The sequence below is a fragment of the Lactuca virosa genome, chromosome 2, assembly GCF_052849685.1.
Source record: "Lactuca virosa cultivar CGN04683 chromosome 2, Lactuca_virosa_CGN04683_v6, whole genome shotgun sequence".
Classification (NCBI taxonomy): Eukaryota; Viridiplantae; Streptophyta; class Magnoliopsida; order Asterales; family Asteraceae; genus Lactuca; species Lactuca virosa.
The window spans coordinates 313,746,586-313,759,603 of NC_136427.1; the positions used below are offsets into that span (position 1 = coordinate 313,746,586).

Genomic DNA, 13,018 nt, shown 5'->3' on the forward strand with positions numbered 1-13,018 from the left:
TTTTTCTGAAATATAAAATTATTTTATTTACTGCATGTGTGTGACAGACACAAATTATAACTAGTCATCAAATAACAAAGTTTTATGATATGATTAAATCCAAACAATTTTTCAGCTTGATTTGAGTTTCCAAAGCAAGAACAATGGAGACTGTATAGGCGGTATCTACAATTGTGTTTTTCCTGAAAGTTATCTGCAAAGAAGAGAGTTGTATTTATTTATGAATTAGCAATTAGCAATTAGCAATTAGCAAGAGAGATAAAAACATTTTGGAGCATACAGAAGAATATATATGTGAGATACCTTGTCTGGAAGACATTTTGGAGCATCTTGCGAGGGGACTGGGTTGCAGCATATTCCAACTGATCCAGCTCAGTGGGCCTAAGCTTCCAACCCAGAGCTCCCAGATTGTCTTCAGCTTGTTTCACAGACTTAACTCCTGGTATTGGAATTGTGCCTTTGCAGATGCACCAATTTATTGCAACCTGTGGTATGCTTTTCCCCCTTTTTTCTGATATTTCTTTCAATGAGATCAAAAGGGGTTCCAGCCCTGGAAGAATTTTTCTGAACAGAAAACTCCTGCATGTCATATCATAATACATTCATTTTGAAAGCTTAAACATTAAACAAAAAATATTTATTATTTATTTAATCAACTAGTTTTGATTTTTACCTTGGTCCACGTGGAAGATTATTACAAGTAGGGGTGTACTTGCCAGTAAGCATGCCAAGGCCTAAAGGACTGTAAGATATCAGACGGATTCCCAGTGAATCACATATACTCTTAATCTCCATTTGATCTTCCCCCATGCTCAACAATGAGAACTGCACCTGAAAGGCATGATATATTCATAATTCTGATTTCTGATAAATAGGCGCACTTACAAGTTACAACTACAAGTAAGTGAGTAGTACCTGAGCTGAAGACAAGGGAACTCCTCGTTCCTTGAGGTAATCATGTATCTTCAGCAGCTGCTTTGGTCCATAGTTGCTCACCCCAACTGCTCGAACGAAACCCTGCATGATTTTTTTTTTTCAAAAAACTTTTTGCTAAAATCATAGTATGTGTCTAATATTGAGTTGATAGATAACCTTGTCATACATTGCCACCAAACCATCCCAAAGTGCTCGCTCTTGGAGAGGAGCATAGTTTGCGGTTGACCAATGCAACTGTCCTATTCCAATCTGCTCCACTTCCAACCTATCCAAAGAAGACCTGAAAATTACAAAAACCATCTCATTCTCATTCTCATGACTCTTGAATTAGATAATCAGGAGAATGAAAGAAAGAGTTGTATACTATACTTGCACGCATTCACAAATTGGTTGGGTGTCAGGCGCCATGGATATGCAGCGAACTTTGTGGCAATCACAATGTTATCACCAACTTGTGTCTGTCCTGAACATCCAGTCAGCCAACAACTTAGCAATAAACCCAAAAAAAACATCACCAATAACAAGAAACTGTAGACTCCCAAAAATAATTAATGACATGTCAGTTTTGACCAAATTAAGGCACACTATAAAGAGTTTTACCTTCAAATTCGCGTATGAACCTTCCAAGAAGTTTCTCGCTCTGCCCATTTAATTTACCAGTTCCATAAGAATCAGCGGTGTCAAAGAGGTTAATACCATTATCGACAGCTAGGTTAAAAATTTGTTGAAGCTCAGTGTCCATGGATTCTTGGTATCCCCAAAGTAACTGATTGCCCCATGCCCAGGTGCCAAACCCCATGGGGGATACACTCATTGGCCCCAACTTCACCTATTAAAACCGAATCAAATGTAGCCATCGGAGTTAGGGTGGATAGGGTTTATGAAGTGAAATTGAGTTACCTTCTGCCATGGCCAGAAAACGCGAGGTATTTTGAGAATCTTGATAGGGGAAGCAATCGGAGAAGTAAATAAAGCAGAGGGTGTTGTCGTTGACATTGATATAGCCATCGGAGTTAAGGTGTTGCCTTACCACCGTTTATTTGCGCGCGCAATGTTCTTGCTGGAAAACTTAACTGATAAGGTCCGCAATCGACCAAAAGAAACAGAGCGAGTATTTCTTAATAAAAAAGAAATAAGAAATGGATAAAAAAAACTGACAGCTGTGGGATTTGAACCCACGCCCTTTCGGACCAGAGCCTAAATCTGGCGCCTTAGACCACTCGGCCAAACTGTCTTATGTGTAGGATAATTGAATAGTTCATTAAATAACCATTTACTTGACTGATCAAAATCCTATATTTGAAACGTGTTAATTAAGACATTTTTTTTAGTCATTAAAACTACTATATCAAGTTTAGTAGGTTATACGTTTATGTGGCATTTCATATAGGTATTTCTGATCCATATTTATCTACGTAACATTGATGTGACGAACTTTTAGATTTTTTATTTTGTATTTTTTGACAATATAGTTGTAAAAAGATTAATCGAAGTTTTTTCAAGCTAAGAAATCGGTATCACAAATGGCTAATTATTAAACAAAGAAAACGACGAATAGTCATTTGCTGATAAGCTTTTTGTAAAATGATTAATGGAAATTGTTTCAAGCCAAGAAAGCGATGAACACTAGTTTAAACATAAGCTTCATTTGATCAAATCTTTTTTTATCACCACCTAGCTTCCTACAAAAAGATTAATGGAAATCGTTTCAAGCCAGGTAGCCGATGTAAATTAGTTTGCAAGTTTTGATTGAGATGGGTAATTCAATTCATTATCTTTATAATATACACATGTGTTTCCCTCCAATCCATCAAAAAATCAGTCAGGGCCGTTCCAAGCCCATTTGAGGCCCGGGGCAAAAAAAAAATTTGGGGCCCCGCAAGGGTGTTACTTGGTCGGTTTAATTCGTTTTTAGTTTATTCAAATTGGTTTAATATTTTTTTTTAATTTTAACACGTAAACAAAACCAAATAATATGGTGTAATCGGTTTTGATTAATTGAGTTTGAGGTTGTTTGGTTCGGTTTAAAGAGAGATTAAAATGACTTTCACGGCATATTTGTTTTTTACTATAATAATTTAATAAGTGTATACAAAAATACCAATAAAAGATTTATGATGACTTTTTACTTTTGTAAAAAAAATGTCCAAAACTGAAGCTCTAAATCAAAACAAAAATGAAGAATATGATCAACCAAATGAATAAAAAAATACTTTGAAAGTCAGCTCCTACAACCAAGAAAAAAATAATTATTTTTCCATTTTTACCCTTTGCAACAAGTGGATAACAATTTAACTCATAAAGTATGAACGAAGAAGACAATAACAATTAAAAAAATACTTATTTTTCCATGATTGCCCTTGTCAATAGAATTCAAATGGTCATGTACTTTAAATTATTGTACATCAGCAATAAGCACTTAAAACTCTTTGAATGAACAATAGAGATAACTTGAGCAATGTGCTGCCGTGCATATAACATCAGTTAAAATCTCACTTACATCACCAAAAAATCATTGAACTTTGGGGAGAAAACCTGAAATAACAAGGTTCAATGATTATTATACAACAACAAATCCACTAAAATCAAAGATTATCCAGCAATTCCTCATACGTTTTGAAGATATGACATTTTACAGCAACAAAAAACCAAGGCAAATTACATAGTGTAAGAAATAGAAATTCGTATTACAATGTAAGAAAAAAATAGAAATTCAGAAAGGCACAATCAAATTTAGAAGAATAAGAAATTTCAAGAAGCTTTAAACTTACAAAAATTCAGATTCATAAACCAATTGCGTCTCTGACTCTCAATTATCGAACTTCCAATTCAGAAAGAAATATTAGTGACTCTCGATTCTACAGGTTCAAATTCAAAAGAAATCCTAATGCATCTCATTTGGTGCATCCGTGCAACGATGCTATTGAAGATATAAAAAATCAGAAATAAGAAGGGATGAATAAGAAATCGTCAGGTGAATAAGAATCAAAACGGGAAACATAAGAAGAAATGGAACTCAGAAATAAAATAAGAACATTAAGAAATCCAATAACAATTAAAACAAGTGAAGAACTAACCATTGGTTGGAGAAGTGGAATCGATGACGTTTGGAGTTTCCATTGAAATCGATTACTGTAATCTATCAGTGTTGATGAGCCTTGAAAATAGGAAATTGACAACTCACGCACGCTAGGTAATCTCGCTTTCGTCGCCCTCTTTTGGCACACGATCAATATTGGACTATTGGGCCAGTCCATTAGGCTTAAAAACAATGGGATAACACCGTGAAATCCAATATAAGAAGAAAAAATAGGGGGCCCTTTGGCATCTGGGGGACCGGGGCGGTCGCCCAGCTTGCCATGACCCATGGGTCGGCCCTGAAATTAGTCGGTCTAAGGGTTGACATTCCTTCTGTCGGGCCAGTCAAGAAATTCACAGGTGCATTTTTCTTGGCGGAAACCTCGACACACTTAAATATGTCAAAAAAAAACATCCCTAACCATATTGTGCATGTATTTGAACCCCGCGAGTTCTTTACAATGAATTGCATGCTCTCTAAAAGAGTCCAAACATACCTTGCGACACACCGGACATATATTGTCAGCTGAGAATATTGGGATCATGAGTCGATATTTGAGGATAATACGATACTCCACGGGAGACATATGTTGGCCAGGCCTATCTATAGGGATAGCTAGAAGAAAATCTTAAGCATATGGTGCAGGTAAACACTAGAAAATTGCTTTCTGCCGAGTCGTCATGTCGAGATGTACTTCCATATATTGGACATTTTTATTAAAAAGGGCACTCACCAGTGTATTCTGGGATTTAGGGGGGGGGTGTCCTTAGTAGTAAAATTGCTAAGGTCAATGTCCAGAAGCTTGTTACGAAGAGAAGCCAAGGCACAAGCATAATCAGAATCCATACCACATATGCCGCTATTCCGTAAGATGTAGTCTTGCAAAACCCAAGATTGGACCCTTGAGGCAACAAAAGCATATGAGGTAGCCTCTACTACCGAGTATAAACCCAAACCACTAAACCTAATGGGTAGGGAAGCAATTCGCCACTGTATATCGCCAAAGAAAGGGCCACCACAAACCACAATGTCCTCAATTGCCCCGCGTAACCCATTGTCAAAGAACAATGCCGCCTCTTCCATGTAAAATGGGTTGGTATGTCCTTAGTCCAAAGATAAGTTTAGCAATACCCATACAAGACCGAAGCAGAAGGAGCTCACTCTGGGGGCCAGAGAATTGGGAAGAAGGCGCATCAAATTCACAACGTTTTCGACTCTCTTTATGGCTAAACTTCTAATGAAACTAACATCTCTACTAGTAGCCCCCCCCCCCCCCCAAGAAATTTCACCCCCAATGGCAGCCTCCCGATGCCAACCGGGAATAGCCCCTCATGCAACTTCCTACCATCATACAAGGGCCAAAAGAACTCGAATTTCTTGATATTCAGCTGAAGGCCCAATTTTAGGCCAATCACCTTAATGATGTTTAACGCTTTGGCCACTTCCTCCGAATTTCCATAAGTGTGCCATCATCAAGGTACCATGCATGGAGAAGAAGCTTGAAATTATCTCTACTATTATGCAAGAATGGATGCAACACAAGGGCAAAGAGAAGTGGTCCCAATGGGTCTCCTTACTAAACCCCAGTAGTGGACCAAATATGTGTGTCTCCTAGATACAACCTTACTGCTTGACCATATATGAATGCTACCCACAAGGATATAGAAGGGCACCTCAATCTGACCACATGAAGTAATGTGGATATGTCGACAAGGTTAAAGGTATTGGAGAAGTCCACGATAAGCACAGAAAGAGACCCATCATCGTGGCGCTCACTCAACACCCTGCTGGCGCTATGTAATACGACCTCAGTGCCACCCGACATCCCGACCCCGAACTGAAAATCATTGAGATACTTGGCCATTTCTTTACCAACACATTTCATATCCGACTTGGAAACCAAACGTCTCCATATAGTGCCTACTGCAATAGGTCGTATTCCTTTGTCAGGTTTTAAGAGTGGTGTAAGAGGAGCAGAGGCAACAAATTCTGCCAAAATCGAGAGGCATCTTCCCCCTATCCATAAATTAACCACAAATGTAATAGCACGTAAGAGGTCTTTGGCAATAGCCGAACCTTCTCCAAAAAGGGCATCCAAAATGTGTTGAGCTCTCAACCTGTCTCTCCCACATGAGGTACCTTTAAGGAAAGATTTAATGCCCCCAAGGACATTGTCAACATCCACTGCAAGAGGAATTTCTGAAAATATGGTGATCGGCATGGAAGGTGGTGGTTTGTATGGATGCTTATCCTCCAAATCCTTCGTGGTATCACCCCCGAATGGAGCAACCCCCGAGGAACATAAAACTTTCACTGCTATTGTAAAATGTCCATCGCCAACCTTACAAAGACATTGCCTGACATTGGTGCTGCCCAATGTTCTTTCCTCCTGAACGTACTCTTCTTTTTTACCTTGTTGCTCCAGTATTGCATTGTCAACTAAGTTTTTAACTAGCTTGGCGATACCGTCTTCAATCCCCCAAGTAGCTAATGCACTCATAATATTACGATGTTGCAAAGACTTCCTGTTGCCAGACCTACTTTCTTGCCTATTCTTGGACCTGAACACCTTAAGAGTACACCTAGGAAGAAACTCGAAAAAACAAAGGAACATGGGAGGGGTGTAGATGAACAGTGCTATATTTTTTTTCCTGATTTTGTTGGGGGTGATGGTTGTAGGCCGTGGAGAAGATAATGAACAACAAACACATATTTGTTATTATTGTATTTTAGTAAATTCCTTTATTAAATCCACCTCTTGTTCCCAAAATCATCGATTTGCATCAGATTAGTCGACCCAACTTTCTAGTCAAAGTTAAACCCATTAAAATTGGAGTTCGATGAATTGAAGATATTGGTGTTGATGGAACCTAAGTTGGTGAACTCACCACCGACACGGATGTTGGAGTTCCGGTGTGGTAAAGATGATGAAATGATCATGAGGGATGAAGGTTAGAGCACAATGGGGGCCTGATTTAACACTTCGGTTCTTATTTCCTTTTTTTAATAATTACAAAATTGGTCCTTGAAGTTTCTAGGGTTTGCTAAATTTGGTCAAATGGCAGAAAAGTCATTTTACTCTAATAATAATAACTAATGGAAACCCCACAAACGGTGCGGGTTTGAATGAGTTTTGGCGAAACCTGTGACAAACTGAGTAAAATTTGTAAATTCTTGAGTCATAATAATGAGTTCACATAGTACATCAATTTTGGAAAAAGAACTTTTCTACATATATGAAAACTACATTTGCGAAATAAAACCAATAACGTACAATATTTTTGAAAGTTACTAACATAAAATGAAAATTGTTCTGGTAAAATTTATACCAATGATATCATATAAACTGTATTTTCCATCGAAGTTTCTCAAAATGCTTCCCTGTAGTAAAAACAAATAAAAGATTTTATATTTTTAGTCATAAAAAGTATAACCAAAAGAAACAAAAAATAACAAAAAAACACAACAAACCTTTCCATCTGTAAATCACCTTCAACAACAAATTTGTTTCCCTATTGATAAGAAAAGTAATTCTATTCCTATAATCGGTAAAGAAATGTTAATGTATGCCTGTTATGAGTGAAAAGTAAAGTATGTTTATATATTGGTGAAAAAACTAAAAGTATGTTGCTATTTTTTCAATCGGTCTCTTTCATGTGCTATTTCCACAACATGAAGAAAGATTTAAATCAATAATTCACATTTAAGAACACATCAACATAATGATTGTATCTTACCCATGATAGACAAAAGGATCACAAGGGCATAATTGTCATTTTCACATTCTGCAATTACTTTGTTATTGTTAATATACACATAGATTTAGCAGAAAAATGGGACAAAATCGTCAAAAGGGCGAAATTGTCAAATTAGCTTACATGGATTATGATATGTGCATATTTAGTCATATATTTTGTCTAATATCTTAATACTTTTTGGCTATTTTGTCTCGATTATTAAACAAAAGGTACTTAATTATGTTTAAATTGTATTTTCAGCCTAAAGGACATGCTCGAGTTAAAAAGGATGCGGGATTAGCAATCGGAAGCTCGGGAATTGAAGAAAGAAGAAATTAAGCTAAAAAGGTGAATTGGTCCTTAACTCGTCGAGTAGATAGGAATATTCGCGAACAAATCAAGACTTGTCGTACATGGGTTTTAAGTGATGGCCTCGTCGAGTCGGTCTATGGACTCGATGAGTTGCCCCTGTTTTCAGAAAACTATATAAATGACATTAATTCCCGAGACAAGGAGTTTTTAGGAGGATTAACTGTGACTAATTTGCGATTGGAAGGATTTCTAAGGCTCTGGAATTCTAAGATCAACCCTAGAGACCAATTTGGAAGAGATCGAAAGGCAAAACACATTCTCTTTTCTTAATCTATTGTTTACATTATGTTTTTATCTTTGGATTTCGTTTTTGAGATGTTAGCTGCTATAGATATGAGCTAAAAACTCATCACTTCTGTTTAGGGTAGATTAGCTTGTTAATATGGATTAATTTTATGGTATGGATTATTTGATTTGGTGAAATTGTTTTGTTAAGCTTGTTAAAGATCCTAATAACTGTTTTTCTGTTAATTATCAAGTCTATTAAGTTGTATGAACATCCTTTTAATTGCTTGTTTCATATGATTTTTGTGAAAACAATATTATATGCCTAGTATTAGTGAATATGAACCTAGGATTAACTAGAGAATAAGTAAGTTAATATGTGAGCTTGTGTGATGAACAACCATAGAAGATGTTAATTGAATTGATAAGTTTAATTAGCTAAAACTACAAGTCTTAATTAACCCGAATCAAAACACTAGGAAATTCATTAGTTTAACCAATTGGACACTGTTTGAATTAATTTGTTTTCTAAGGAATTAGTAATAGTGAACATGAATCTAATCACATTAATCGGTAGTCAATGATAAAATAATCCATTATACTTGCCATAAAATCAACCATAGAAACAAGTGAGTCGAACCTGAACAAAAGTCTCTTTTATTATTGAATCTAATTACTTCTTATTTGCTTTAGTTGTTAGTTATTTTAGGTTGAGTGTTAGTTAATTGTTTAAGTTTCTAGTCTTGCAAAACTAGAGAAAATCCTTCTTTTTATTGTTTGTTTCTAATTAGATAATTCTAGTAGTTAGTTTAATTGTTACCGTTCCCTGTGTTCGATACCCTGCTTGCTTGAACTATATTGCTAAACGATAGGTACACTGCCTTTCGTGTGTTTATTTGCTAGAGTACCCTGCTTGCTTGCTTCAAACACTGCCTTTTGTGTTTGAAGTAGTAGGATTAAAACTAGTGCATTTTACACACATCAATTTTTGGCTCCGTTGCCGGGGAACGGTTTTAAATAGTTATTTTAATTGCTAGAGTAATCGATCCTTTGTGTAAGATTTATCTTGCACAAAGTTACCATTTTAGTTAATTAGTTATCTAGTTTAAGTTCTAGTTTGTTTTATTTTTTTTTTAGTTTCTAGCTTTCTGTTTTAGCCTTCGACTCGTCGAGTCCAGTCGAAGCAATTCGACGAGTCCAACGCGTTTTTATTTTCGTTTTTATATTCGTTTTGTTCTTTTTACGTATGTTTTTCTGTTTTCTTTCAGGTATTTTATGACCCGAGGATCAAATACATCTTTGGTCCCACCTCTTGGAGATCCCGAATCAGCTTTGAGGAAGAACAAGGATAAAACCGTCGAAGAAACTAACCCGCCAAAGAAGTCACCTTTCAAGGAACTCAAATCGGTCTTTGGAAAGAAGAAAGGAAAGAACGTGGGTGAGTCTAGTAGTTGAAAGAGCGAAGAAAGTAAGATAGAAGGTTTTGAACACAATACCAATCCAAAAGAGACCGATTACGAAACAGAAACCGAAGGAAAAAGCGACCGAGAAAGCGAACCCGATAACACCATGGCTAACATCGTAGATATCACCATGGGCGAATACAAGAAAAGGATGTGTGACGATACCAGGCCGGGACTCGTGCAACCCGCGATTCCAGGAACTGCTACCTTCGAGCTAAAAGGCCACATACTCGCCCAACTCAAGGACATCCCATTCTACGGGAAAGATCACGAAGACGCATACAAGCATATCGACGAGGTCAACGACATAGCCGACTACTTCAACATCCCTAATGTACCTCACGAGACTGTTTTGCTTCGTAAGCTACCAGTTACATTTAACGGAGTCGCGAAAGATTGGCTGAAATCACTCCCTCCAGGATCCATCACCACATGGGCTAAAATGTGTGAAGAATGTTTTGATCAATTTTGCCCTCCCTCAAAAATAGCAAAGTTGAAGAAAACCATTGCCAATTTCGAGCAACAACCAGGCGAGTCACTTTATGAGGCATGGGAGAGATACAAAGGCTTGTTGAGGAACTGCCCCCACAATGATTTAAACATTCAGCAAGAAGTCTCCATTTTGTATGATGGAGTGAAAGTGACAACTAGGCAGCTCCTTGACTCCCAAGGAGCACTCACGAAGAAAGCACCCGCATTCATAAAGGAGCTAATTGAAGAATTCTCTAAGAATTCTAGAGAATATCATAATTCAAGGAATGACTTGACTCGAGGGGCGGTGAACTCGGTTTCCGATAATATGGCGGCGGTAATGGCTAAATTAGATAGTTTGGATCGAAGAATGACAAAGATGTGATAGTTGTAGCGGGCTTCACCTTACTAAAGATTGTGATCTAGACGAGCATGGGAGCCGGAAAGTGCAAGTATGTTACTCTAGTGGCGATAGATATGATGAAGATTGGCGAAAACTGAACAAAGAGTGGCTACCGTACGACGAGTACAAGAAGGCAAAGGAGGAGAAATATAGGATGAAGACAAGAGGGTTCTATCAAAAGGAGGAGCCGGTGCAAGAAAAGAAAACGGACTTTGAAGATATGCTCACAAGATTTGCAGCCGCATCTGAGAAAAGACACAACGAAACCAATGTTGCAATAAGAGAACAACAAGCCATGATGAAAGAGCCACAAGCATTGATGAGAAACCAGCAAGCCTGTATTCTTAACATTGAAAAACAGTTGGGCCAACTTGCACTACAAATCAATCAAAGAGCACCGGGTGAACTTCCAAGTAATACCGAGAAAAATCCGAGAGGCGCTCAAATTAACATCGTGACTACTAGAAGTGGAAAGATAATTACCCCTCTGAATCCTATCATGAATGAAGATCCAAAAGAAGTGCATGAGGAACAAAAAGAAGACCCGAAATCACAAACATTCGACGCAACTCGTCGAGTTCCAGACTTGGACTCGACGAGTCCACGCTCTGAACAGAAAACTATCCCTCCTTTAAAACCGTATCAACCTCCCTTGCCATTTCCAGGCCGAGCTAGACAAGAGAAGCAGAATGAAGATTATCAAAAGTTCCTGGAACACATCAAAGCCCTCCAAATCAACATTCCTTTCATAGAAGCGGTTGCACAAATTCCTAAATACGCAAAATTCTTGAAGGAACTACTCACAAATAGGAAGAAGCTAGAAGAGGTGTCCAAGGTGGTGCTTAATGAAAACTGTTCAGCTGCAATTTTGAACAAATTGCCAAAGAAAATAGGTGACCCAGGGATGTTGACTTTGCCATGCCAATTCGGGAACCTAGCTACTAGTTATGCATTGGCAGATTCTGGGGCAAGTGTTAATCTTATGCCATACTCTTTCTTTAAGAAGTCAAACCTTCCGAAGCCGAAACTGATTCGTATGGCAATTCATCTAGCAAACAAGATGGTGACATTTCCAGGGGGGATATATGAGGGCTTATTGGTTAAAGTAGATAAATTTGTATTCCCCGCAGATTTCATAGTGCTAGACATGGAAGAGGACCACCAAGTGCCGATCATCCTTGGAAGACCTTTCCTAAACACCGCGAGTGCCATAGTAGACATGAGAGAATCCAAACTTACCCTTCGAGTGGGGGACGAGTCAGTTACTTTTGGATTTGATAAGGCCATGAAGCATTCTAAGTATATTGATGACACGACCTTTTCGGTGGACGTCTTGGAAGAGGTAATGGAACAATGGAAAGAAGACAAGTCAAGCGAATTCACTTATACCCTTGAAGATGACTTTGATGCTGAAAGAGACCTGCATGAGATTGAAAGAATGCTTGAAGAAAGTGAATACGAAGAAAAATCACGATCATACGGGAATCTTAACCTGAACTCGACGAGTCCCCTCTCTGGACTCGACGTGTTCACTATTCAGAACTCAGACTTAGAGCTGAAAACTTTGCCAACACATCTAGAATATGCATTTTTGGAAGAGGGTAACCAAAAACCTGTAATTATATCTTCGGACCTCACCAAATCTGAAAAAGAAGAGTTAATCCAAGTCTTGAAGAAAAGGAAAAATGCCATCGCGTGGAAAATTACCGATATTAAAGGAATAATCCCTTTTTACTGCTCTTACAAGATCAATCTTGAAGAAGGTGCAAAGCCGGTAGTGCAACATCAAAGGCGGTTGAACCCGAACATGCAAGAGGTGGCCAAGAAGGAGGTTGTCAAGCTTTTAGATTCCAGGATTATATATTCAGTTTCCGATAGTCCATGGGTTAGTCCCGTCCAAGTAGTGCCCAAGAAAGAGGAATGACCGTCGTAGCAAACGAGAAGAACGAGCTCATACCCACACGAAGGGTAACCGGTTGGCGGATGTGCAACGATTATCGAAAGCTAAACGATTCCACTTGCAAAGACCACTTCCCTCTCCCTTTTATTGATCAAATGCTTGAGAGATTATCGGGCCATAACTATTATTGTTTTTTAGATGGGTTTTCAGGTTATTTTCAAATACTTATTGACCCAATTGATCAAGAGAAGACAACTTTCACTTGCCTAAGTGGAACATTTGCCTATTGACGCATGCCTTTTGGGTTATGCAATGCGCCGACGACTTTTCAAAGATGCATGACGGCGATATTCCACGGCATGGTGGAAAAATTCATGGATGATTTTTTCCGTTTTTGGCTCCTCTTTTAATGATTGTCTTGCTAACCTTGAT

At 38.0% G+C, this 13,018-nt stretch overlaps 2 protein-coding genes and 2 non-coding genes across 4 annotated transcripts; 1 reads left to right on the forward strand and 3 right to left on the reverse strand.

The window, feature by feature from the left end:
• PLR1 (NAD(P)-linked oxidoreductase superfamily protein) lies at positions 1–2,050 on the reverse strand. Its single transcript, XM_079081332.1, has 8 exons — positions 1,837–2,050; positions 1,537–1,765; positions 1,306–1,399; positions 1,093–1,216; positions 916–1,017; positions 674–831; positions 304–579; positions 1–193 (listed from the first exon to the last, which is right to left on the reverse strand). Exons 1-8 carry the CDS (start codon positions 1,942–1,944, stop codon positions 190–192), a joined length of 1,095 nt encoding a protein of 364 aa, XP_078937458.1. The 5' UTR covers positions 1,945–2,050; the 3' UTR covers positions 1–189.
• Positions 2,051–2,090: 40 nt separating this feature from the next.
• Positions 2,091–2,170, reverse strand: TRNAL-UAG (transfer RNA leucine (anticodon UAG)). Its single transcript has one exon. It is a non-coding gene; the product is annotated as a tRNA-Leu (tRNA).
• Positions 2,171–10,302: 8,132 nt separating this feature from the next.
• Positions 10,303–10,409, reverse strand: LOC145161771 (small nucleolar RNA R71). Its single transcript, XR_013738645.1, has one exon. It is a non-coding gene; the product is annotated as a small nucleolar RNA R71 (small nucleolar RNA).
• A 431-nt stretch (positions 10,410–10,840) lies between these two features.
• LOC145158802 (uncharacterized) lies at positions 10,841–12,610 on the forward strand. The gene has a single exon (XM_079077645.1). The coding sequence runs from the start codon at positions 10,841–10,843 to the stop codon at positions 12,608–12,610; it is 1,770 nt and encodes a 589-aa protein (XP_078933771.1).
• Positions 12,611–13,018: the final 408 nt, after the last annotated feature.

Bases quoted from the DNA above. Each gene is read 5' to 3' on its own strand.
- PLR1 (XM_079081332.1), bottom strand. From the start codon at position 1,944: ATGGCTATATCAATGTCAACGACAACACCCTCTGCTTTATTTACTTCT. The intron at 1,400-1,536 runs GTAAAACTCTTT...CTGGATGTTCAG, and splicing joins GTTCATACGCGAATTTGAAG to GACAGACACAAGTTGGTGAT. The intron at 1,018-1,092 runs GTTATCTATCAA...AAAATCATGCAG, and splicing joins TGGTGGCAATGTATGACAAG to GGTTTCGTTCGAGCAGTTGG.
- LOC145158802 (XM_079077645.1), top strand. From the start codon at position 10,841: ATGAAGACAAGAGGGTTCTATCAAAAGGAGGAGCCGGTGCAAGAAAAG.